This window comes from Canis lupus, chromosome 20, assembly GCF_003254725.2.
Source record: "Canis lupus dingo isolate Sandy chromosome 20, ASM325472v2, whole genome shotgun sequence".
In the NCBI taxonomy this organism is placed as follows: domain Eukaryota; kingdom Metazoa; phylum Chordata; class Mammalia; order Carnivora; family Canidae; genus Canis; species Canis lupus.
In genome coordinates, this window is record NC_064262.1 from 9,318,649 (window position 1) to 9,345,458 (window position 26,810).

The window sequence follows — 26,810 nt, forward strand, 5'->3', positions numbered from 1 at the left end:
CTGAGAACCCTGCCCCTTGTGAGCTTCACTCCCACCTTGCTGGGCGTGTCACATCCTGTGTAAGACATGGAACCAGGTTAGACGAATGACTCACAGTACTTCCAAAATTCCTTCCTGTTTTGGCCTGTGGTCCTTCTAAGGATAAATGCCAGGGTTTTACACTGCCCTCTGGGTCTTATGGAACTCGTAGGAATTGGCAGCACAGCGGATTTCAGGGCTAGGGAAAGCTGGGGGAGGTTATTCAGGATAGCGGTTTTCTATTAGGAGGGTCCATGGATGGTCAGATGGATAAGGCAGGACAGTGCAGGCCTGGGCCTGACCTGGGTCAAGCACAGAGGTGGGCTGGGCTGGCACTTAAGAGAAGCTGAGGACAGTGTGAGGGTGCAAAGCCCAACAAGTGTCCTTCCCGTGTTTCCTTGCAGTGACAGTCCACATAGTGAGCCAGGGACTATTGATGAAGTTGACCACGACAATGGTACAGAGCCTCACACCAGTGATGAAGGTGAGTGAGGGGGGGTTCTGGGGCCTCTCACGCTGACTCATGCCTATACAACCTCTGATCTGGTCCACAAAACCCCCCAGCCCCCTCTAGCTTTACAAATCGGCACATTGCCCTTCAGAATAGATGAGGGCCCAGAAAGACCTTGGAGACTGTGTTGCTTCCATTCACCACACTCCTACCCGCCTGTCTCTTCCCTTTCCATGTCCTGCCTGGCCTGAGTGCAAATCCTAAGTGACAAGAGTTTGCTAAGTAGGAAGCACACTTTGTTCCCTGTTCTTCCCCTGTTCTGCATCCAGCCTGTGCTAAGATTTGGGGCACTTTGATGAAAAACACATGGGCCATTGAGGAGCTCCCAGTCTCGTTACCCAAAACATTAGGAGCAGCCCTCCATGATGCACAGAAAGTGTCCCCTGTGCTTGAGTGCCCCAAAGATGAAGCCAGGCAGTGAGGATTCAGTGAAGTGCTGGTGGGAAAGAGGGAAAGGGGGACTGGGCTTTGAGAGACTCATAGGGACCCTTCCTCCCTTTCTAGACAAGAAGAGAGTTGGGTTCATCTCTAGGAAACCTGGACCATGTAGACAAGCAATCTGAATAATATGGGCCCAGAGCCAGTGAATCCATTAGATGGAATAGGCACAGTGCCCAGGGTCCATGGTCCTTCTAAGAACCCATGAAAATGTTTTAGTTTCTTTTAAAATAGTGAGGAAAAAGAAGTATGATCCAGCCTGCATTATACTCTTTTTTATGCCAGTTAAGGTATAAAAAAAAAATTAACTTTTTTTTAGTGGACAGAGTCCCATGCAAGCAAAAGTGCTTGGGACCCATGAATAGTTATACCGCAGTCCTGTGGAGACCACATATAACCAACCCTCCTTTCTTCCTGTGATAGTTTTACTTTGGACAATTTTCATTATTTAGCAGTTGTTTTATGGGCTTCTGTGTTTCCCTCTGGGAGAGTCCAGGCCCTGTTGACCACCATTTTTGTCAGGAGACTTGGTATGTAGTGCTCAGGTATGATTTCTGGGAGCTGGTGAAAGAGATGGTTCCACCAATTGGTGGGTTTGTACTTGCTAATGACAGATACTCCAACTCAAACTGACTTAAGCATTAAAGGCCTCAGATCAGATACCTGAAAAATCCCAGGGCAGGCATAGCTTCAGGCATGGCTGAATCCAGGAGCCTAGTTAATAAATAAATTCCTTATTAGGAATTTGTCTCCATCTTCCTGTTCTGCTTCCCTCTGTTTGGCTTCATACTCAGGTAGGATATCCCTGTGTGGTGGCTTTGGCAGTTCCAGGCTTTTCTTGTCCTTTTGTCCAAAGTCCCAGTGGAAAAGAACTCCCTTTTCATCATGGTTTTAAGAAAGCTCCTGGGGTTTTAAGAGTCTCACTGGACTGCCTTGACCCACACACCCTGCCGAGAACCAATCGCTGTGGCCCAAGAGGGAGCCCATGGGTCTGGCCTGAGTCCCAGGTTGGGAAGGGCGTATCTAGTGGTAATGTTCAATTCTGCAGAATCCTCAGAGGCTCAGCTCGTCCTGAGCTGAGGAAGACGTCCTGCAGAGCCTTTGTTTGGAGATGTGAAGCCTGTCATGTTCTGCTTGTTTGTGGCGGTCTGGTTTCCTTTCCTTTTCTTTTTTTTTTTTTTAAGATTTTATTTATTTATTCATGAGAGACACACACAGAGAGAGAGAGAGAGGAGAGACAGAGACACAGGCAGAGGGAGAAGTAGGCTCCATGCAGGGAGCCTGATGTGGGACTCGATCCCGAGTCTCCAGGATCACGCCCTGGGCAGAAGGCAGGCGCAAAACCGCTGAGCCACCCAGGGATCCCCATCGATTTGGTTTTCTCTTGCCTTCTCTTCTGTCCCTTGCCCTACCATGTCCAGCTTTTCTCCTTTTCCCTTCTTGTTCTATCTGTTGCTTGCTTGATTTCTCTGTGTGTGTGTATGTGTGTGGAGCTCCCTCTTGCTCTAGATCTTGTTCTCAGTCTCTCTTCTCCTATAGGGGGGACAACAACTCCTGTCCAATAAGACAGACTGATTTTTCAGCATTAAGATCTGTTAGTACTACCACTGGGGGAGGCAAATGTGTTTGCAGGAGGCTGGGTCAGGGGCCCACTGAGGACCCTCGCAGCCCACCTTCTTGGGGGCTGAGGTCGCTGCCCGTCATCCCACACATAGCCTGGGAGGTGGAAGGCTGCTGTGGGCACCAGGACTCAGGAGGAGGGACAGACAGAACAGATCTTGCTGGGTGCACAAGGAAGCAGCCACAGGGCACCCCCGGCAGGCTTCACCCTGAAACAAGGAGAAGCCCTCACAAAATGCTGCCTCCCTCCTCTCAGAGTAGAGGCATACAATATCCCCAGAACAGGCTAAGTCAGAGCTTCTTGTCTGCTTCCAGGACGGTCCCTTCTTCTCGATAGTTCTTTGTCAGGTTGCTGGTTTCTGAAAATGACAAAGACAGAAAGATCAGAAGGGCAACAGCCCCCTTCAGGAGAGCCAGTTTCATGCTCCTTCACGGTTCTCCTTGCTTCCTGTGTATTGGTGGTGGCTGCTGAATCAGGAAAATTAATTACATTTCCTAAATACAACTTCATACCTCAGTTTCCTTATCTGTAAAATGGAAATGACAACACCAAGAGAATTGTGGCCTAGGGTAGAATGAGGTAACCTACATGAAGGAGCTGAGCACAGTGTCTGGGACAACCAGGTGGGTAGGAAGCAATATACTCTGTCCAGTATAAATCCCTCCTAATTCTGATCAAGAAACTGAGTCCAGGGACTTTTATAGATCTCACTGCTCATTGGCAGCCTAAACCTCTATCTACTTTCCTCTAAGACATTTCATTTGGGGGATCATCAGTGTTTCTGTTTCTCTTGAAAACAGCCTTATGAATGGAGCCCAGCAGACTTTGAAGGTCAAGTCACCCAGAAAACCACGACCCCATGTCTTTGTGATAGATGGTTCACCCAATGAGCGACCAACCAAACTGGAGGAAAAACTTATTTTTTGGCCTTTCCGTTCTCAACATATTCTGTACCTAACTGATGCCTGCTGCCCTGTCTTGAGTCTATTAGCACATCCTGGGTAGACATCTGGAAAATCCATTTGTCCTTGCTTTTTGGTCTCTAAGATTTATAAAGAAGCTATGGTTAGGCTAAGAACCCTTGATTGTTAGAACTAAGCCACGTGAAAACATTGAGGCAGCTTGTCAATGGCAACTTTATTAATTGGATGCTAAATGAGGAATGAGGCTGCCTGATAAAGAAACTACTAAAATCAGTAACAGAAACATGATCATATAGTTACAATGTGTCAGTTTCCAATTGTAATTACACCACCATTCTCCCCCTGTATTTTCCCAAAATTCTCCCAATTGCTTTTCACTCCTTTCCCCTCATCTACATCTGGACAGCCATGAAGTCATTAACTCTTTGGCCATATCAGTGGTCCACAAATAGGCTTTAGGAGGTCCATGCTCACAAGATGTGAGCAACATCTTGTTTCCGTTGGAATGGATGCCTTTGAGAAGAGGTACAGAGTTTTCATCAGATTGTTCTAGGTATCTACTAGAAATCAGGATAAGATTTCTATTTACTTGCAGTTCATGATATTTCCTTTAATAAAAAAACATGTCAAGCACGCAGAAAAGTGGATGGAAATTGTAGAGTGCACACGTATAAACCTACCAAATTGTAGAAACCTACCTAGTTTCTACAATTGTTAACATTTTGTTATATTTGTGTATCTATCCATCTATCAATCTATCTTAATACATTTCAAAGTACATTGCTGTCATCAGTGTGGTCTCCCTCTAAACACAGCAACATGCAACATTACATGCAACAGGAGTCAATATTGTTTATGGTTCTTTGGTTGGAGTAAAATTGCATACACTGAAAGGTATAAGTCTTAAGTCTATCATTCCCTGAGTTTTTATAAACAAAAAAACTTGTGTAAACTCAAACTCTGACCAACCTATAGAACATGTCCAACACCCTAGAAAGTTCCTTCCTATGCTTTTCCAGTCAGTTCCTCTGTACTCCAAAAGCCCAAGAAGCAACCAGTGACCTGATTTATTTTTTTCATCACAGATGAACTCTAGATTGCCTGTTCTAGAACTTCATATAAATGGAATTGTACAGAAGAGTGTCTGTTGGTTGCGACTTCTTTCATTCAGCACAATGTTTAGAGATTTATCCATGTTGTAAGTAGTAGCCGAGATTCCCTTGGCATAAACCACCAGTTCACACTCAAACCCTCACTTCTCCCTAAATCATGGCCACCATTCCTGTAAGAGATAAAGAACAAGGAAAAGTGAGAACAGCATGGCCCCTTCACTGCTTACTTGGCTACTGCTCCTAACCCCTAGTGCAGAGGTAGAAAACTGGCCCGGGTCACGTGGCTTAGACCCAGAACCTAAGAAGGCCTCTCCCTTCCTCTTTTATTTTAACCAGTCTATTGGGATATAATTCACGTACTATGCAGTTCATCCCTTTAGAATATAAAATCCGATTGCTTTAAGATTTTATTTATTTATTTATTTTTAGATAATCTCTACACCCAACATGAGGCTCGAACCCATGGCCTTGAGATCAAGAGTTGCAGGCTTCCTGCCTGAACAGCCAGGCACCCCTCAGTGGCTTTAATGTATTCATAGATATGTGCATCCATGACCACAGTTAGTTTTTATCACCACACAAAGAAACTCCATGCCCTTAGCTGTCATTCCTTATCTTCCTGACCCCTCTACATTTCTTCCCAGCCCGAAGCAACCACTAATCTACTTTCTGTCTCTATGAATTTATCTGTTTTGGACATTTCAATGGAATCATGCAATATATGACCTTAGTATCTGGCTTCCTTCACTCAGCATGATGTTTTCCATGATCATCCTATTGTTGCAGGTATCTGGAAATTATGCCTTTTTATGGCTGAATAATATCCCATTGTCACATTTTTGTCAGTTGATGGACATTTGGGTTGTTTCCACTTTTTTGGCTTGATGAATAATGCTGTTATAAACATTTGTGTACGACTTTTGTACAGACATATATTTTTGTTTTATTTTTTAATTTTTTCTTATATACCTAGGAGTAGGACTGCTGGGTCATACAGTAGCTCTGTGTTTAATCATTTAAGGAATGTGCCAGAGTGGTTTCCAAAGTGACTTTTCCATTTCATATTACCACCAGCAGTATGTGATTTTTGTCAACACTTGTTACCATTTGACCTTTCGATTCTATCCATCCTAATGTGTGTGAAGTGGTATCTCACTGAGGCTTTCATTTGAATTTCTCTTATGACTAATGATGCTGAGCATCTTTTCATATGCTTATTTATCATTTGCATATCTTCCTTGGAAAAATGTCTCTTCAGATCCTTTGCCCATTTTAAAATCTGGCTATTTGTGGGGTTTTTTTTATTATTGAGTTGTAAGCACTCTTTATATATTCTAGATATAAGTTCCTTATCAGATATATGATTTGCAAACATGTTCTGTGGGCTTTTTCACTTTCTTGATGATGTCCTTTGAAGCACAGAAGTTTTCTAACTTTGATGATAACCAATTCATCCATTTTTTCTTTTTGTTGCTCATGTTTTTGGTGTTACATTTGAGAAAGCTTCAGCAAATCCAAAATCATGAATATTTACCCCATGTTTTTTTCCCAGAGTTTTAAGTTTTAGGTCTATGTTTAGGTAATTCCTTTTGAGTTAGTTTTTGTTTATGGTGTAAGGGTTCAATTCTGTTCTTTCTTTGTGTGTGACTATGCAGTTGTCCCATCACCATTAGTTGCAAGATAATTTTTTCCCCCATTGAATGATCTTGGCTCCCTCATAAAAAATCAGTTGACCATAGATGTAGGGGGTTATCTCTGGACTTTCAGTTCTATTCACCTGAACTGTATATGTCTGTCCTTGTGCCAGCACCACACTATCCTGATTACTGTTGCTTTGTAGTAAGTTTTGAAATCAGGAAGTGTGAGTCCTCTAATTTAGTTCTTCTTTTTTCAAGGGTTTTTTTTTTGGGGGGGGGGTAGTTCTTTGCAATTCCATATAAATTTTAGAGTCAGCTTGTCAATTTCCACAGTGAAGTCAGCTGGCATTCCAATAGGGATTGCAGTGAACATGTAGATCAGTTTGAAAGTCTTGCCATCTTAACAGTGTTATTAAGTCTTCTGATCCATGCATGACACATCATTTCAACTCAGCCTCAGTTTCCTCCTCTGTAAAATGAGGATAACACTGCACATATTATTGTGACGATTAAATGTGATAATGTAAGTAGAACATTTAATGCATAATAAAAGCTTAATTTGTTCATGCAAGTGATATGGAGAGCCATCTCATCCCAGAGACTGTTCTAGAAGTGGGAAAATAGCATGTTATAAAACAAAAACCCCTGTCCTAATGGGCCTCACATTTTAGTAGGAAAGATCAACAATAAACAAATTTTCAAACTACATGTGCACACACACACAAGTTCAGGTTGTGCTAAGTGCTGTGAAGACGAATAAAGCAAGGGAAAATGTAGAGTGATTTGACAGTATTTTTATAGTTGAGGGTAGCCAACTCCTTTCACCTTGCTAAAGCAAAGACATTTGAGTGCAGACCTGGAATAAAATGAGGAAATGGCACACAAGGGTCAATAAATATTTATTGAATGTGAATGAATGCAAATATCTGGGAGAACAGTATCCCAGGGAGAGGTGATAATAAGAGCAAAGGTCCTACAGCAAGAAAAGGCTTGGAATTTTTAAAAGCATCAAGAAGGCTCTATGAATATTTATGTTATAGTGTTCAGAGGTAAAGTGTACCGATGTCTGCAACTCACTTTAAAATTCACTAAAAAATAAGATAGAAGATGGATACATATGTGATAAAGCTAATACACTAAAATGTTAACTGTAGAATTTAGGTGGCAGGTCTATACACGTTTACTTTCACTTTACTTGGTGTTTGAAAAATGTCAGAATCCAGTGTTGGAGGAGTAACATTAAGAAGGCTTGTGAGGGGTGCCTGGGTGGCTCAGTGGTTGAGCATCTGCCTTTGGCTCAGGTCATGATCCTGGGGTCCTAGGATCAAGTCCTGCATCGGGCTCCCTCTGGGGAGCCTGCTTCTCTCTCTGCCAATGTCTCTGCTTCCCTCTGTGTCTCTCATGAATAAATACATAAAATCTTAAAAAAAAGAAGAGGAAGAAGAAGAAGAAGAAGATGACGAAGGCTCGTGAGGCCATGAGGGAGGTAATGAGTGAGGGAGAAAGGTAGGGAGCGAAGCTGCAGAGGCCTCCAGGCCCAGAGCACGAAGGGGCCTCAGCAGCCGTGAGAAGACATCTGGGATTGGCTGCAAGCATAGCAGGAAGCCTTCAGAGGGATTTCAACAAAAGAGTTTCATGATCCGATTATGATTTTAAAAGATTCCTCTGACTGCCATGGGGAGACATGGCTCTGCCAAGCACAAATGAAAGCAGGGATGCCTGGTAGAAGGACAGTGGCAGTCTGGACCAGGGCAGTGGCACTGGAGGTGCTGAGACAGGTCTAATTCAGGGGATGCTTCAGAGAATTTGCTGATAGCTTAGGCATGTGGTGCTCAAGAGCTACACTTTGGCCTGAGCAAGCGGGCAGACGGTTTTATTTCCCAAGATGGGGGAAGATGAGAGAATTAAGTAAGTTTGGGGAGGGGTGTGTGGGAGAGTAATAAGGAGGAGAATCACATTTTCTACTTCAGGTATGATAAACCCAAATAAGAGACTTCCTAATAAATAGTGGCTATGATTACTCTTTCTACCACACACGCTTACATAACCGCATCTGCAAACACACATGCCCTCTCTCGGCCTGCAGCTCAGTTCTGCTCCCTCCTCCTCTTTTCTTCTTTTCTCTCCCTTACATTTCCCATTCCTCCTTGTTCCCCCCACTCCTAATTCCAGGCCATCCACAGTGACTGCTGGAGGCTCTAGAGATGTGGAAGGCAGGAACTAGACACCCAGACAGCTCCTCCTGGCAGGAGCAAACCTCTGCTCAGGTCAGCTTCTCCATCAGTGAGGGGAACCAAGCTCAAAGGACACCCTGGGGTGAAACCCTGAGAGCACACAGTCCTCCGGGTTAAGCTCCTATCTTGCAAACCCTCCAACCTTTTTGTCTCTGTAGCTAGGCCAGCAGACAGGTGTTCAAGCAATGCTATAGCCAACAGCTGGTGTAGGATCCAAAGAGGCAGCAGAGATGACAGAGATCTCCCCATTTTGCTGAGAAGGTAACTCTGAATCATGATCTGAGTTAATGTGACCCATGTAGCTGTGCTGTCATCTTGCATCAACCGTGTCAGAATAACATTTAAACACATTTGTCAGGGAGCCAGCTGGGGAAGGCTGGCCTCACTGCCTGAGGCCCACACCCTGTAGAAGGCTGTCCCAGGCACTGAGGACTAGATGCATCTGCAAGCTGCCGCATCTCACAGGAGCACCGGGACGGTCTTCTTGAGCTACTGCTTACAGGAGGGGGAAACCCTAATGTACACAGGGGTGTGGTGGGGATTAATGGGGGAGATGAACAAAGGGGGTTCCTCCTTCTGCTCTTTGTGTTTCCATGCTTAGAAAGTCCTTAGAAGTGTATCAGTTCTGATAACAACTTTCATATAGAGCTAACTACATGCCAGGCACTGTTGCAAGCACTTCATATACAGTAACTGATTTAATCCTCTCAACATCCTTATAAGCTGGATCCTATTAGTAGCCTTCCCATTTTACAGAAGAGGACACTGAGGCTTAGGAAGGAGAAATAAGTTCTTCAAGGTCACACAGCTAAAAAGTAGCAAAGCCAGGTTTTCTGGCCTTAACTCCTTTAGGTGCAAGTAGGTGGCTGGATAGACAGATACGAGATGATCCATAAGGAGGAATGGAGCAATAGAGAGTCAGCATAAGGAAGGTATCTGCAGGCTAGAGAGGACAGGGGTCAATTTCGTTACACTTTTGTTCTATTAGAATTCAACATATTTGTTACTTTATCTATGTAAATATATACATAAATATATATGATTTTTATAGCATTATACATCTTTGTGCTTGCTTTAAAGTATAAATAAATTAATATTCACATACAGCCAGTTTTCTACCAAGTGTGAGCATCTCTTAGGGTACAGCTATAACACAGATTAAGTAAATCCTAGGCATTGCTCCCCTGTTCCCCAAAAAGTCTTTTCCCAAACTTCACTAGCTATAGGGCTTTGGGAAAACCACATAAACTCTCTGTAGCTTAGATTTCTTGTCTGGACCTACCCCATAGGGTAAAGCCACTAGTAATTATAATCATCATCATAAGAGCTACTACCAACTGAACACCTCACGTGTCTGTACTATGCTGAGGACTTTCATACATCATGGCCTTTAAAAATCTATTAAGGGATCCCTGGGTGGCGCAGCGGTTTAGCGCCTCCCTTTGGCCCAGGGCGTGATCCTGGAGACCCGGGATCGAATCCCACGTCAGGCTCCCGGTGCATGGAGCCTGCTTCTCCCTCTGCCTATGTCTCTGCCTCTCTCTCTCTCTATGACTCATTAATTAATTAATTAATTAATTAATTAATTAATTAAAATAATAAATAAAAATTTATTAAAATCTAGTATATTTCTTACTTTTTAAATTAAGATATAATTGCCAGGCACACCTGGGTAGCTCAGTGGTTGAGCGTCTGTCCGCCTTCGGCTCAGGGTGTGATCCCTGGGTCCTGAGATCGAGTCCCACATCAGGATCCCTACAGGGAGCTTGCTTCTCCCTCTGCCTATGTCTCTGCCTCTCTCTCTATGTCTCTCATGAATAAATAGATAAAATCTTTTAAAAAAGGATATAAGTGACGTATAACATTATATTAGTTTCAGGTAGACAACTTAACAATTCAATACGTGTATTGCAAAATGATCACCACAGTGTGTCTAGGTAACATCCATCCATACATGGAAGACTGTATGTAGTCACCATACATAGTTACAAATTTTTCTTTTCTTGTGATGAAAACTTTTAAGATCTACTCTTTTAGCAAACTTTCAGTGCAATGCAGTATTATTAGCTATAGTCATCATGCTCTAAATTACATCCCCAGGACTTTATTTTATAAACGGAAGTTACAAAAGTTATAAAGGTTCACCCAGTTTGCCCACTCCTTACCACTGCCTCTGGTACCACCAGAGGCAGAACCACCAATCTGTTCTCTGTTTCTGAGAGTTTGGTTTGTTTTTGCTTTTAGATTCTACATATAAATAAGATCATATGGTATTTGTCTTTCTCTGATTTATCTCAGTTAGCATAATGCCCTCAGGGTTCATCCATGTTGTTTCAAATAGAAGATTTTCCTTCTCTTTTATGGCTGAATAATATTCCAGTGTATCTATATACTGCATTTTCTTCATCCATGTATCCATCTGTTTTTTCAAGTTGGTGTTTTTGTTTCCTGTGGATAAATACCCAGAAGTGGAATTGCTGGATCATATGGTGTTTCTATTTTTAATGTTTTGAGCAACCTCCATACTGCGTTCCACAGTGGCTGTACCAATTTACATTCCCACCAACAGGGTACCAGGGTTCCCTCTTTCCTATATCTATACTCATTATATTTTGTTTTTTCTTGTTGGGTTTTTTTTTTTTCGTTTTTTGGTTTGGGGAGGATGGTTTTGACAGGAGCTGTTCTGACAGGTGTAAGGTGATACCTCATTGTGGTTTTGATTTGTATCTCCCTGAGGATTAGAGATGTTGAGCACCTTTTCATGTATCTGTTGGCCATCTGTAGGTCTTCTTACACACATTATCTTTTAATCCTCCCATATCAACTGAGGTATACAGAGGTTATGTAACCTGCCTCAGGTCACACAGACAAGAGGTGATGGAGCTGGGTGGTAGGAGTGCCTCAGGGACAAGAGTGGATCCTCACTGCTTAATCCAGTCAAGACTTGCCACTAACCAGTGAAGAAGGTTTGATTGGTCAATATGTGTGTGCAAAGAGATGAGCTTGAGCTGTGGTCCTGGAAGGAATTCTTTCTCCCCCCAAATTAAGTCCATGCATGAATGTGTTATTCAGCTCAGGCTACCAGAACAGAACTGGGTGGCTAATACAACAGAAATTTATTTCCTCACAGCTCTGGAGGCGAGAAGCCCAAGACAAATGTGCTGTCAAGGCTGGTTTCAGGTGAAGCATCTCCTCCCAGCTTATAGAAAGCTGTCTTCTCTCTATGTCCTCACACGACCTTTCCTTTGTGTACATTCAGAGAGAGAGAGAGAGACAGACAGACAGCTGGCATCTCTTCTCTTCATGGAGAGATACCAGTCCAGTCAGATTAGGGTCCTACCTTAATTACTCAATTTAACCTCAATTACTTCCTAAATACCGGTCTCCAAATACTATCAAACTGGAGGTCAGGGCATTAGCATATGGATTTGGGGGGAGGGGAACACAATTCAATCCATAACAATGAGCTTTGAAGAGTTCTGGGAACCCTTAAAAATTGTGTACAGCATCTTTGCATGGATGGGAGTCCACATCCACCCAAAAGATAAGAACCTCTAAAAGTTTCATAAGTGGACAAAAAAGGAAAGGGTTTGTGAACAAATGGAAATGGCACTTGTCTTGAGGTAGAAGATAGAGGAGTTTCTTAAGATAATATTTTAATTATTAGAAAGCGGAAAACCAGAGGGGGAGTTGAAAATAAGGATATGGTGTGTCAGTAGTTAGACGTCCTGCCCAAGGCCACAGCATGGAGAGTGGGTCTGAGCTAGAACTTGGTGTCCTGAGCCCCAGCCCATGCTCTTCCCACCAGCTTGCTGTCTGTGCTGTGCCACGGAAGCCAAGGCCATCTGAGCGAGCCTCCTGGCTGCCTTCCTGCTCACTCCACAGATGCTCTTTCCCATGCTTTCCTTCTAGAAGTGGAACAGATCGAAGCCATCGCCAAGTTTGACTATGTGGGGCGGTCCCCGCGTGAGCTGTCCTTCAAGAAAGGAGCCTCGCTGCTACTGTACCATCGCGCCTCAGAGGACTGGTGGGAGGGCCGTCACAACGGCGTGGACGGACTCATCCCTCATCAGTACATAGTTGTACAGGACATGTGAGTGGGAATCAAGACCTTCTTTGAAGAATGTCGTGGTTGATTAGTGATGTCTTGAATGAGCACAGGAATGGGAGTGCTGGGCTGTATGCCAACCATTTGCTCTCACTGGAATGATGCACTTGGTCTTTTTTAAGAATGGTTATATCTCACTTCCCCTTAAATGGTGATCCACTAAACAAATAAGCAAATTGCTCATCCTTTAGAGTATACAGAGACAGTGTTTGGTGCCTTTGGTTGACCATCCTGACCCACCTGACAGCCTCTAGGGCATTCATCACCTGCCCTGATTCTCAGCATCCAGTAGATCTTGCCATATTCCTCTACCTTCTTAGGTCTTCCCTATAATCAGTGGCCAATACTGCCCCCTTTACTGCCCACCATTCTTTATCTCCCAAGTGGCTCTCTCAGAGGATGCACAGAAATAGCCATCCTCTTATTTCCAGGATACTGTTATTATTTTATTTTATTTTTTTTAAAGAAAGGCCCACATCCCAAGTATCTAGCCATACTTGGAGGCCCAGAAAGTTTACATCTTCTCTTCTTTAAAAGCCATTGAAGGTTCGTACAACAGACACTCCCTCTGAGTCAGTCTCTGGTAGAACTGACTTATGGAGGAAGCAGCCACTACGCTGGACCTCAAGGAAAGGGGCAGAGGCATAAGCCTTGATGACAGAGGGAATGGTGTGAAACCACAGCAAAGTCCAAAGCCAGGCAGACAAGAGAAGTGCCAGTGGAGGACCCTTGGCAGCCCTCTGCTGTCCCCAGTGTGCTGGGAGGAGGCCAGCAGGGTACCCCACCAAGGGAGCCACCTCACAGTTATCCAAAGCCCTAGGTCAAGAGCTGAGGGATAGGAGGCACTCTTCTTCCTCCCTTGCTTAGCCTTAAATGGCTTCTCAGGGCTCCACATGGAGACTCAGCTCTCAGTGCTCAGCTTGTGGGCTCCTCTGCCCATCACTCTAGCATTCCCTCCAGCATTTAGGTTGTCCTAGCCTGCAGCAGCCTGGGAGAGAAAAATCTAGAGGAAGGGGGAAGAGAAGGTAGGTCTGGGGCAGAGGGCAAGTGGTCTCCTGCCAGAGAAAGTAAGTTAGGAGAGAGCAAGCCAATGGGCATGTGTGTGATGCTAAGGCCTAGAGTGGGAAGTGGCTCATCCAGAGGATGGGCATAAGTTAACCATAAAGTGTGTGTGGATGCCCCCCTTCACACAGGTCTCCAGGAGCCCTACATATCCGGGGTTCTCTGGAGCAAAGCACTCCCGATTCACATCTGTCCTTCTCCCCAGGGATGATGCCTTCTCGGACAGCCTGAGCCAGAAGGCCGACAGCGAGGCCAGCAGTGGGCCGCTGCTGGATGACAAGGCCTCCTCCAAAAACGACCTCCAGTCACCCACGGAGCACATCTCGGATTACGGCTTTGGGGGGGTGATGGGCCGGTAGGAAATGCGGATTCATTTTTTCCTACTAGAGCCATACCCGTCTCTGTCTGATTTGGGAGAGGCAAGAGGGCAGAGGGGAGAAAGGAGGCTGTTGTGGCCCTTTGTTCCCTCTGGGATGTGCTGTTGGGCACACTGGGGGGTCTGGCTGGAACTGGCCCAAGAATGCCAGGCTTACAAGGGTCCAGCTTGGAGTTGGGGTTTGGAGAAGGAGGAGACAAGACATATATTAGCAAATCAATGCCCTTTACATAAAATAGTAATAATAAATGGGGAGGAAGAGAGAGTTATAAATTGGCAAGTATTTTTCCTACCTCTCTCCAGTTCTTGCACCTCCTCCCTATTTTCTGTTGAAGACCTGAGTTGTTATATTTAAATTTTTAAGGTTCACATACTCCCCCTGAAGTGCACTACACAAACAGAAAACTCACACCCACTCCATGTGGTGGAGGAAATTGACACTCGACTCCACCCACTCATTTGATGGGAGCACATTTGCCAATTTCTTCCCTCTTCCATGTGTGGGCTGCACTGCGTCACCTGACCTTTCTGCCAGGCAAAGAGCTACTACACTTGTCATTCTCTACATGCCTGTTTAGTCCAAAGAATGTGGTTGTTAAAAAAATATATCAAATATGAAAAAGTGAAGAATAGAGAGGCTGATAGTTTCTCACTGCTTTTTAAATCAGATTCTCACAATGTCATATTCTTCTTCTTTTTTTTTTTTTTTTTCTTGGTGGAGAGGTCTTGGGATCAGCTCCCTCGTATGGGTACTTGCAGATAGAACCAGAGATATAGTTGAAACAGGAACATACGTTTATGAATTTACTTTGGCAGAAGTCTCTGTGCCTCCTTTCAGTGTATTCTGTTCACTTCAGCAAAAGGCTCAGGCGCTGTGATAGGTAATGGAATTGGGGGGCAAAGTGGAAGTCTGGGGTAGGTAGAAGACAAAGCCATGGTTCCTTGAATTCTAGGAGGGCCATATCTTCTCCTGCCTCTCTCTTCCTCTCCCTCTTCCCCTCCCTCCCCTACTTTATTCTGGTTCTTCTCTTTCTCAATATTTCTTCCTCTCCAACCCTATGCTTTGGTCCTGTTGGAGTACCCACAGGCGGTGCTTAGCTTGGCTGGTGGCTCTGGGGTCTGAAGTGCTGCTGACCACATTGAACTGGGTCCTTCAGTCATGGCCCATTCCAACACTGTCCCTCCTTCCTACCCCCTTGCCACTGCCAGCCTCCCCTCCACCCACCAGTGCCTTCAAATCTCTGTTGACCTCCATAGGATGTAGCAAAATTGCCTGCGGGTGGAGCCTTTTACCTCCAGAGTGCTTTCACACCCACCAGACCTCCCTGGAAGATGGGCAAGGAATATTATGCCCATTTACCAGATTAATAAAATGGGTCTGAAAGAGGACACAGGAAAGTCTGTGACAAAGCCAGCCCTCCTGAGAGACACTCTGGTCCCTCTTTGACTCTACCAGAGCCTCCCTAAAGAGTAAAAGGTGGCCAAATGCATGAAAGGCACATTGATTGAAGCAGTTTTTTACTCCAGAATGACTAATTTTCCAAGATCTGAAAAAGCCTCAGAGAAATAGCCCTTTGCTGGGGAGATTGGGGGTGGGTGAGAACACTGGACTGTGTTCAATTCCCAGGGACCCCCTCCTGTGCTTGCAGGGAGCTGGTGACTTTTTGGTACAGTCAAGCCTCAATGCTTCAGACCAATTAAGAAGCCCTTCAGAATCATGGAAATGTCTGAACCACTTAAGAACATATCATGAGCCCAACTAACCATCCCCAAAGCGTTCCCAGGTTGAAATTCTCCTGGCCTTGACTTGACACATAGACAAGATTCATTGTGTAATTAGTAGCATCACCGTCTGCAGTTTGGAAAGCAGAATGCTTCCGGTTCCTTCGTGTGCACATTACACCTGCCCCTTGCCACTGAGTTGCACGCTCAGCCAGAGCTTTCATTGTGCACTTGAGTTTGGCTGAATGAGGCTTTACTATACCTGCTCCCCAGACTAGTGTGTAGTGTGTGGCCTGGGGGTTAGCTGACCCATTCTGAGACCTGCCAGGGTTGACCTCTGCCCCATGCCCCTGCCCCCTGGCTCCTTTACAGAGTGCGGTTACGATCCGATGGAGCGGCCATCCCCAGGCGCCGAAGCGGGGGCGACACCCACAGCCCACCCCGGGGCCTGGGTCCCAGCATAGACACGCCACCCCGGGCCGCCGCCTGCCCCAGCAGCCCCCACAAAATCCCTCTCACCCGGGGGAGGATCGAGAGCCCTGAGAAGCGGAGGATGGCGACATTTGGGAGTGCCGGCAGCATCAACTACCCTGACAAGAAGGCTCTCTCGGAAGGGCACTCGATGAGGTCGACATGCGGCTCCACCAGGCACAGCAGCCTGGGAGATCACAAGTCCCTGGAGGCTGAGGCCTTGGCAGAAGTAAGGGCGGGTGGGAAGGCAGGCTGGGCCAGCTGAGGACCCGGAGGGGCGGCCGGGTGGGAGCCTCTTGACCAGGGAGCCACTTGGCCCTTCACGCCAGGCTCAAGGTTAAGCTAGAACACAAGACAGACAGCAAGCTGGCTTCCTGTCCCCCTGCTGGCCTCCCCAATGGGAGCAGAAGCTGAATGGGTGCTGGCTAGGGATTCTGTTAAAGACCTCCAGTCTCCAGGGCTGGATGGGGGATATTCCTACCTGGGGGCAGGCCGGATGAGAGGGATGTGGTAATGGCAGGTGTCTCCACGAGATGGCACAGTTGAGTTATTCATTCATTCCTTCATCCATTCATTCATCTGTTCATTCGTTCATTCCTTTATTGACGAATATTGATTGAGCCACTGTTGTGTGCCAGTCACAGAGCTAGGCACTGACAGTGCAAGGATGACCTGAAATGGACCCAGAGCCTGGCCCCCCCCCTCCCCCCGCCTGCTGTCCGTCTTCCCCAAGCGCCGTTGTGCGGCCCCGCTCTGCAGATTGCTGCATCACCTCTCAGACTAATGCAAGGCTCACGCCTAAACTACTCAGCTGGTCTTTCTCTGAGCTTTCTGTCTCTCTGGCTCACATTCTGCCAGGATAGAGTGGCGGTGGGGATGGTGGTAGAGGCGTCATCGTTACATTTATTTTTTAAAGCTTTACCTTTCAGTGCACACTGGAGCGCTGCAGGGAGAGCAGCGAAGTCCATGGGGCGGGGGAGGGCTTCATTTAAGTGGTGTGGGATGTGCAAAGCCAGCGTTATCACTATCGGGTGGGTTATAGCAAAGATGGGGAGAGGATTGCCATCTCTCCCCTCACATAGAAGGTCCCCCACAGCTAATCCTTTGCATAGAGGCACAAAAATCCCCTTCTTAAAGTAGCTAGTGTTCAGGGCAAGGGATAAAATGTCAAGAAGCATAAAAGCTACTATTAGCCATAGACCAGACACCCATAGTCTCTTAACAAAGCAAAAGGGATAGGCTGGGACCCTGCCTGTGCCAGCCGGGAGCCTGCTGGGGGGCCTCAGGGTGGGCAGGCGGCCGCCCGTGGGCTGAGGAGGAGGAGACAGGGTGAAAGAGGACAGGGCTGCGGAAACGGGCTGGCAGGACCTCTCCAGGCCCCAGCTTCATCAGTGTGACCAGACTTGAAATTTTTCCGGGTTCACCTCCCGGCAGAAAAACAGATGTCATCGCGGTCACGGAGGGTTGTGCACCACGCCTACCAGCAGCGGTTTTAAGCAGTCTCCCCTGTTGTGGGATATTGTGCTCAGCCTGTGCGGCCCCCTGTGCCCCATCGGGCGTGGAGGCATCCCTGCCACGCCAGTGTGAGCCATGGACTCAGGCTAAAGGGAGTGTGAACACTGCCCGGCAGTTTGTAAAGCTCCATCACATCCATCACCTCATCCCATCTTCACAGTAAATGTAGGGGCTTTCAACAGAGAAGCAGAGCCTGGTGCAGAGGGCCCGAGACTTGTACAACACTACACAGCCAGCAAAAGGGGTCTTTTCACTAAAAAATCCCGGTCCTTTGCCCTAGCCCAAGCCTCCCAAGCTGACTTCTAGCTGCAGCGCCCCCTTCTGGCTCAAGGAGGAACAGAAGCCCTGGGAATGTGGACCGATGAGCCCCACCCAGGCTGACAGGGGACCCTGCCCTGCTCCCGGAGGCCCTGGCGGGGGCCCTGGCCAAGCCTTAACAGCCCTCCCTGTCATTCAAAGTGCTCTCATATTGATGAGCTCTAAATCTCCAGGAATTACATAGGCAGATGAGAGGTTTTGCTGCTCTTTAAAATTGACGTTTTTGAAAAACAAACTTTTCTGATTATGATACGGAGGAGAAAGTGACAGTCTGGTTATTCTGGGGTGAATATTGTGGACATTCTGATATGTAACCTCCAAGGAATGTTCTTATGGGCAAGAATTTTTTTTTTTTTTAATGACGATAATGGTGGGGTGCCTTCCTGGCTCAGTCGGAAGAGCGTGTGGCTCTTGGTCTCGGGGTCAGGAGTTCGAGCTCCACATTGAGTGTAGAGGTTACTTAAACAAATATATTTTAAAAGCAACCATAATGGTTAGGGGCTTGGGTTCTGGAGACACACTATCTAGGTTGAGACTTGGGCTATGTTACTAACTAGCTGGGTGATCTTGGGCAAGTTACTTTAACCAGGCTGAGCTTCCATCTTCTTACGTGTGAAATGAGCATAATGGTGGTTCCTACCTCATAAAGTGTGAGGATTAAATGACTTACAAAAGGAAAGGGCTTGGATGGGTGCTCTATTATTACCATTGTTATTTGTGAGTGCTTACTATGTATCAGGGGCCATGCCAACCTCTTCGCGGGGACTGTATCATTTAACACACTTGTCAAACCCCCTGAGGTTGCGTTATAATGGTCTAGATTCACAGATGAGGATTCTGAGGCTCAAAGAGGTGAGGTAACTTGCCCAAAGTCACACAGCAAGAAAGTTGCAGAGCCAGAACCAGTAGTGGAACCTGCCCTCCTTGCAGTCGGCCCCCTGGGCAGGCAAGTGTGCAGGTGATGCCCACATGCATAGTGGGACATAGGACACCCTGGAGAGTTCATCTCCGCCCCAGCCCTGAGCTCGTGTGTGGCAGTACCTCCCCAGGAAGCCCACAGGCCCATCAGCAGCCGAGCAAGGGCTGGACCCTGGGGCGCCCGGCCTCTGTGCTGACCAGAGCTCTTTCCGCCCCCAGGACATCGAGAAGACCATGAGCACGGCTCTGCACGAGTTGCGGGAACTCGAGAGACAGAACACAGTCAAGCAGGCGCCAGACGTGGTGCTGGACACCCTGGAGCCCCTGAAGAACCCGCCAGGCCCCATCAGCTCCGAGCCCGCCAGCCCCCTGCACACCATCGTCATCCGCGACCCCGACGCTGCCATGCGGCGCAGCAGCAGCTCGTCCACCGAGATGATGACCACCTTCAAGCCCGCGCTGTCCGCCCGCCTGGCCGGCGCCCAGCTGCGCCCGCCCCCCATGCGGCCCGTGCGGCCCGTGGTGCAGCATCGCTCCAGCAGCAGCAGCAGCTCGGGCGTGGGCAGCCCGGCCGTCACGCCCACCGAGAAGATGTTCCCCAACAGCTCAGCGGACAAGTCGGGCACCATGTGACCCCCGGGCCCCGGCGGCACCGCCCTGGCCGAGGGTGGCCTCCGTGACTTCCGCGGCCCCCCAGTGCCCCTGGCCGGGCGGGGCGGGGCCCAGGTCGCCCGGGAGCGCGGCTGTGCAGAGCCGAGGCCTGGGCGCCCGCCGCAGCTGGCGTGCAGCCGCCGGAACCCCACAGGCCGCCGTGTGTCCGCGGGCCCCCGGGGGCGCAGGTGCAGGAGCAGGAGGCCCGACTGGAGCCTCTCCTGAGGTTGGGGCAAAACGTTATATGGCTTCCCCGCACACGGTCACTGGAAAAGGATTCTCTCGGCGTTCTGTCTACATACATGAATATGTGTGTGCATATATGTGTGCATATATACACACATGCGCGTACGTATGTGTCTGTAGGTGTGTGTATATATATATATTTATGCATCTATATACATATACTAGAGCTGGACACACAACTAAATGTATATAGGATCTCCTTTTCCTTTTTATGAAACTTAGATTTACCTCAGACCCATGCCACCAAACACCTCCCGCTGAGTTACTTGGTGGGACTTGCAGGGACCTTTCTGGGAGAATTTAGAAGCCTCCGTGACTGCGAACGAAGCAATACACCACTAACCTGCAGAAAAACACACAAAAAATCGTCTCCCACTGTCTCCAGAAGTCGTGGCCTTCCACAACAGTCTGCCCCTAACGGAAGGGTGGGGCAGGCGGTACCCCAAGCAGGCTGCTCCTAGAGGTGGGGAACCCTTCACAGAACCCCTCTCCCTCGTCCACCCCAGAGACCCTGCCTTTCCACCCGGAGGCCGAGGGCCAACTGTACCCCCCCGAAGGCACGGGAGGATGTTGGCGAGATGGCCCCTGACCACAACATCCTTGTGTTTGTACGTACAAACAGGGGATAGTGAGAAGCTAAGCCCCATCGTAGCACAGCATTCTGTGGGGTTGGGAAAAAGGAAAAACACAAACAGTGGTGTGGAACACTTCAAAACCTAGACACGCTGTAGGAATAAACCTGTGGTAACTATAGAGGTTTAACTTATGCCATTTTCAAAATATTTAATTTTTTCTCTTCTTCTTTCTACTAATTATACGGTGTCAGATCCAGAACTAAACAGGCAAGGAGGCTTTCATATCATTTTAATTTAAGATCGGTCTGTGACCCACTTTGGCCGGTGCTCTCCTGCATGAAGCACAGGAGCCTCACAGCAGGGCCCAGAGAGGGGCCACCCGTTAGCGCTTCCCGTCCCAGAAAACACTCTGGGTGAGGTTATGCAGGTGAAATGGCTTCCCTCTCTCCATCCCTTCCCTTCCCAAACCTGCTCCCCTGCTCTCCCCCCACCACCTCCAGAGCATTTAATGGAATTGAAAATACGGTGATAGAACTGAGGTGAGTGACTTTTAAGAATTAGGAGCTAGACTTCTGCCTCTCTGCTGGGAAAAGGCCTCTGGTTCCATTTTACTTCCTCTTTTGATCTTTTCATTTTCCAGAGATAGGCTGTTTCTGGCTAATGGAACACAGGCGAAATCAGATCCTAAGGGGACCGCTTTTATTCACCCCCTCAGGCCAAGCCAAGGGTCTCCTTCTTATCGTTCTCAAGCTTTCTCTCTTTCTCCCGAGGCCTCTGAGTCTATCTCCGTGGCTGTAGTTTGGAGTCAAAAGTCCTGTGTTTGAGTCCCAGCCCCCCACCCACCCCATAGAGCTGTGGGACCTGGGACCTGTCACTCCACCTCATTGAGCCCCAGTGTTCAGCTCCATCAGATAAAAGTAATAAAAGTAAAATGTGACCAAGCTCTGTAAGCTGGAAAGCACTGTGCCAACACGTTTGCTATTTTTATTATCATTAGTAAGGTAAGTCTTTTAGATCAAAACCCATCCAGGACCGTCCTTTCGAAGCCTCCTAACGGCATTTGAGAATGGGGTGGTGCAGTTTTCCTGCCAGTTTCATAAGCGCCCTGAAGCACAGCCCTACAGATCTATCACCTGCTGACGCTTGGAATGGTGTCATGACCATTTCGCCCCACTGGATTAAGTTGTGCCCTCTCGCCCCGGGTCATAAAAAGGTAAATACACCCCAGGGGGAGGGGCCCATTAAGTCACCACCTACCTGGGCGCGTGGGAGTGGTGACCCATTCTGTGTGGTCGGAAGGATTGGCAGTGAGCGCACTCTGTGGAAAAGTCAAGAAAGGGCACGAAAAGAATGCCAGAGAGAGGTCAGTGACAAACTTGACCTTCCTTGTTTAGCCTAAAACCAACTGTTCTGTTTTAGCTCCCGGAAACGAAAGAGCCTCAGAACCAGCTAGGAGCCCCTCTGTCTTTGAGCAGATGATGATATCGCCGTTTTACAGCTTAGGAGAGATGGCAAGGCCTTGGGATGTCCCGAGACGTGCCCCAGGTTTAATGGGTGGCTGACAGCGAGGGCCATGTCAGGCGCTTTCCTGCAAGGATGCTGTGCTGTCCAGCCAGGACACAGGCTCCTCATTTCCACCCCAGAGATACTCCCAGACCTTAAATGCAGTAGCCTCCTGTGCAAAATGTCACATCCTCCCTCTGCCATGAATACCAGAGGAAAAGCGAAAATCTTGAGTTGACCAATCTGTTGCCTGATATCTACAGCACCAGTCAGACCATGTGGGTTTTTCCTATGAATTGACTGCATTTTTTTCCTTACTGCAAATGGATCTGCCCTTAACCAAATTACCTGAAGGCAGAGCCTTAGCTGTTTTCTTTCAGCACCTATTTTTCCATTGGGAAACGGCTGATGAGTTCACATTTAGGGAAGCTCACACCCCACTCATCCAGGCCCAGATCTGACCCTTGACGCAGAACCAAATGGAAAAATACTTCCCTGCACCCTCCCTCTGCCCCCGCCCCCTTCCTCATCTGGCACTCTGCATGTCTCTGCCACCCTCCACGCGCACCCCGTCCCATCCACGGTCACTGAGCATTGGCATTCTCTTCCTGACTCCTGCCTGTGTTAGTACACTATATATTGCTGTATTTGCTTAAATGCTGGAAAGTAACTGTTAAAATGTGAAACTGTAATTTTTAAAAAGGCTACAATTAAATTATAGCCAATGCCACTCACCAAATCTTTGCACCTAGTAGATAGATCAATGTAAAAAAACAAATACCAGAAACCTAACTGTACAGTGAGTGTGGGGGAAATGTAGTAACCTAGTTAGTAGTCCTCAATATAACCAATTGTACAAGGGGGAGTGGTGTTTACCTACTTGTTCATCGCCATTACTGAGAGCTGTACCGATCAGTTCGTTGATAACGGGCATTTTTTTTTTCCTTCACAGAATGATTTCTTTTCTTAACCTTCGACTTACCCTGAGGTCAAGCCTTTTGTCTTTATGTGTAACCGATGTTTAGTCTATTTTAGGAATGAACCAGCAAGATGTTCATTTAAAACTGACCAAAGACAATTCATTCCTGGTCTAGTTTCCTGGGCCTTGGGGCCCAGCCGCCGCTAAAGACCTTTCTCCGATAAAATTGAGAACAAGCCGTGCTTCCTACCCCGCTCTCCCCTCTCTCCCTCTACTCCCCTTTCCTCTTAAAAGAGCTGCTCTGAGCTGTGGGATTCTATGAAAAATTCTTGCCTTTCCTTGTTTTCAGTGCTAACGATTTCTCACCTTGAAGCGCCTTTTGAACCCCGGACAGAGCGCGCAACTGGAGGGAATTGTAAGCTTGGGAATTAGACTTGGGAGTCTTTTCTCTGAGGTCACCAGGCCAAGGGGCAGGAGAGAAGTGGATTCCCAAGGGACGAAAGGTTTCTATTCAACGAAGAAATCCGAGTGGGAAGAGACCCAGGGAAATGGAGCCATCGTTTGGCTTCCGGCTGGAACCAGCAGTTCAGAGATCTGCCTTATAAACACTTCAGAACTGGTTTGTGGTACACAAAGGGGAGCCCACGCTGGGAAGGGCCTTTCCGTGGGCCTTGCTTCCCCGCTGGCGTCCCTCGGAGTGCCTTGCTGGGTACATTTCTTTCTCATTCAGGAGGCACGAACGCAGAGGACTTCCCGTGGCCTGGTGGCTACTTGGCGCTCAGCACACGGACGCGGCTGATGGAAAATCACAGGACTAATGTGATGGTTCTTCCTCTCAGTCTTTCTATTCCTAACTTTTCACACATCCAGATGGTTCCACACTAGAGCAAATGCCTCATTCTCCTGAGAATCCCAGAAAGAAGAGACCGGCCGGCTCACAACCCTGGCGGGGCAGGGGGCCCTGTTGGGCTCGGGAGGACGGGCGGGCGGGGAGGACAGGGCAGGAAGGGGGGAGCGAGGTGTTGCTTAGCCGATTTTCTGCTATGCAGAGCTAATGCTGACGTTTCATGTCAACTTCCCCGGTTCTCTGGGGCCTCCTGTCTTCGGAGCAGCCATGGAGAGAATTCCCCACATCCCCGAAGCTGCCCGGGGGAGCCGAGAGAAGGGACTTCGCCGTCGTGTCCGACTCCTCCTGGCTGCTCTGAGGTCGACCCGCCAGCGTCCCGCTGTCCCACCCTCTGGGACGGGCCGAACGGCCACCGCTGCCCCTTTGCCGACACCTCCTCTCTGTGCGAACTGTCCCAGGCAAATAACAAAGCTGTTCCTTGAACCAGAGCAACCAGAGTGCACTTTGCCTTCCTTAGACGGAAGGGGATTCTGGCTAGAGTTTCTGCTCAGACTCTAGTTCCCGGCAGTGTGACTGTTTACACGGTTTGGCAATAGGTTTGGTTCTGATTGCTTCAGAGTGGCTGGTCAATTTAGTTTCCTTTGGTTTCCTTCCTCCCCAAACTGTGTCAGGAAAAAACAAACCGAAACAACCCTAGGAAATTGCTGGTTGCCTGTCCCCACGTGATGATAAGTGTCGCCCTCTTCCGGATATCGTTTCTCTCCCTTACAACCAAACGCCCGTCCTATAGAGTGTCTGATTGGATCCTCTGTTGCGTATTCTGATGGTGCCTGCTGGTTTGACGTGGAGCTATCCTGTGAAATAAAACAGCTTAACTTTTCTCAAACGTGATCCTGTGGCTTTTTGGAAGGGTGAGGGGGCCCGAGGGGGGGGCCGGGAAGGGCCCAGAGGGGTGTTTCTACTGGCCAGTCCACACTGGCTGTGTGCTACCTCCAGGAACCGCCCCTGAATATCCTTTAGCTCACATCCAACGGGGTGAAGGCCAAGGTTCCGAGGAGGACTGCTTCAACTGTCCAGCGAATGGAAAAAGGTAACTGTGGGGGCGCCTGCGTGGCTCGGTGGTTGAGCATCTCCCTTAGGCTCAGGTCGTGATCCCGGGGTCCTAGGATCGAGTCCCACATCGGGCTCTCTGCTCAGGGAGGAGCCTGCTTCTCCCTCTCCTCCCTGCTTCTGTCCCATTCGTGTGCTCTCTCTCTCTCTCTCTGCTCTCTCAAATAAATCTTAAAAAAAAAAAAAAAAAAGATAATTGTGGGATGCCCTCTGGGAAGGCAGAAACTGGAAATGTGAAAGCAAGGGCAGGTGGGAGAAGGAGCTGGCATCTGCGATAGTGCCTTCAAAAGTTTAAGACAGATTACCAGAGGCCGCAGGATACCGAGTTCCACGTGAAGGCATCTGCAACATTTCAGCATTTGTGTCTTCACACATGTGATGCTGCCCCTTGGATTTTTTTTCTTTTTTTTTTTAACCTATGTTGGGGTGTGTGTATGTGAAATGTGTACTGATCACTTCTTTCTGTCCCAGGCACTAGATTAAAGCCCTTTACATTTCATTTTCTCATCAAATTCTCAAAACAGTTACTGAAGGTAAGTACCCTTCTCAAATCCCATTCTGCAGGTGGGGAAATTGAGGCTCTAGGAGGTTAGGTGGCCCACCCAAGGTTGGGCTGGGAAGTGAAGGAGCCCAACCTGACTCCAAAACCATGTCATTGAGCATGCCCATTACACCAGGCACCCGCAGTAGGATCCCACGATGAAGGCAGCTCGTGGCCTGTTGCAGTCCAAGACTCTGGGCCTTTCCTTTCTGATGAACTCTGGGTGGATCTTCATGCAGGGGCTTCCTTGCAGAAGAGAATGAGGTCCCCTGCCAGCCTCGGGGAATCCCTTACTCTCACCCTAAGCTCTCAGCACTCAGTGCTGGCCTCTTGCTCATTTCAGGCCCCAGTACTGTGAAACCTCCTGGCAGGCTCAGTCTGGTATGCAGCCCATCCCCTGTCCACTTGCTCCTAGCAGCCATGCTCACTTGAGAACCTCAAATCAGAGGCCTCTCTCATTCCTTCAACAAGAATGTGGGAAGCACCTTTGTGTGCACTGTACCCCAGGGTAGCTTCTGGGGAAACGGATGGATAAGACCCAGTTCCTACCCTCAAGCTGCTCACAGTCTCATTGCACAAAATGATCGCTTCAGATTTCTGAAATCAACTTTGACTCATTATGACAATGATTAACAGGACAGTGTCTTTGTGCCGCAGAGGCATAAAGAAAGGGCACATTATAACCGCTTGTCTGCTTTGCTAGCCACAGAGCCATCCATTGCTGGACTGTCCACTTCTGGGCTTATCTGTGTAGGACTCTTTGTTTGCAAGTGACAAACTATTCGATCCAAATGGCCTTTACGAAAAGAGAATTTATTGGCTCACATAACTGGAAACTCTGGCTGGGACTGGCTTCAGATACAAGAGGATGAGAGAATATGAGTGTTGCCTCCAGGCCGTGGTTCTCTGCGTCCCTCAGGTTGGCTCTACTCAGCTCGGCACGTTCTTGTGCTCACAGAGGCTGTCTGCTATCTCGTGACCGCCTGCCTGGGGGCTGCAGACGCTCCCTTTGTCTGCACCTCCTCAGCGTCCATACAATGCAGGTCCTAGGTTTGCCTCACACTGGCCAGAGCCGAGCTGCAGGTTTGCTCCAGGAGCGCAGCCTGAGGGATAGGTTAGAACAATGGGCCTAAGCAACGCCTGGTTCCCAGGGTGGTGTAGACTCCACGCAAACCCTGTGTTCGTAAAGAGTAGCTGCCCAAAGGAGATCCTAGGGCCTGTCCTTAGCCTAGAGACCCAAGAGAAATGATAAATGGAGGTTGTTTTTGGTGAATACTTTTTAGAGTGATTAGTTATGCAACAAGAGCTAACCGATACCCTAGAAAAATGCCCTGCAAATATACTGAAGCTTTGCACTTACGCAAGGACTACAGATCACCTAATAATAAAGCTAGTATTCATAGAATGCATGTTCTATGTTCTTCCTATAAACAC

General features: G+C 47.9%; 1 protein-coding gene across 5 annotated transcripts in view; it reads left to right on the forward strand.

The window, feature by feature from the left end:
* Positions 1 to 24,611, forward strand: part of SRGAP3 (SLIT-ROBO Rho GTPase activating protein 3) — a 253,258-nt gene extending 228,647 nt beyond the window's left edge. For 3 of the 5 annotated variants that reach the window (XM_049098635.1, XM_025450903.3, XM_025450904.3), the window contains 5 exons: positions 423 to 502; positions 12,407 to 12,587; positions 13,870 to 14,019; positions 16,135 to 16,462; positions 19,204 to 24,611. In XM_049098635.1, the coding sequence (XP_048954592.1) occupies positions 423 to 502; positions 12,407 to 12,587; positions 13,870 to 14,019; positions 16,135 to 16,462; positions 19,204 to 19,617 (1,153 nt within the window). In that variant the 3' untranslated portion in view covers positions 19,618 to 24,611. Of the gene's footprint in view, positions 1 to 422; positions 503 to 12,406; positions 12,588 to 13,869; positions 14,314 to 16,134; positions 16,463 to 19,203 lie in introns of those variants that run through there. The other 2 variants (XM_049098636.1, XM_049098637.1) reach the window with 2 other exon arrangements.
* The last annotated feature ends 2,199 nt before the right edge of the window (positions 24,612 to 26,810 follow it).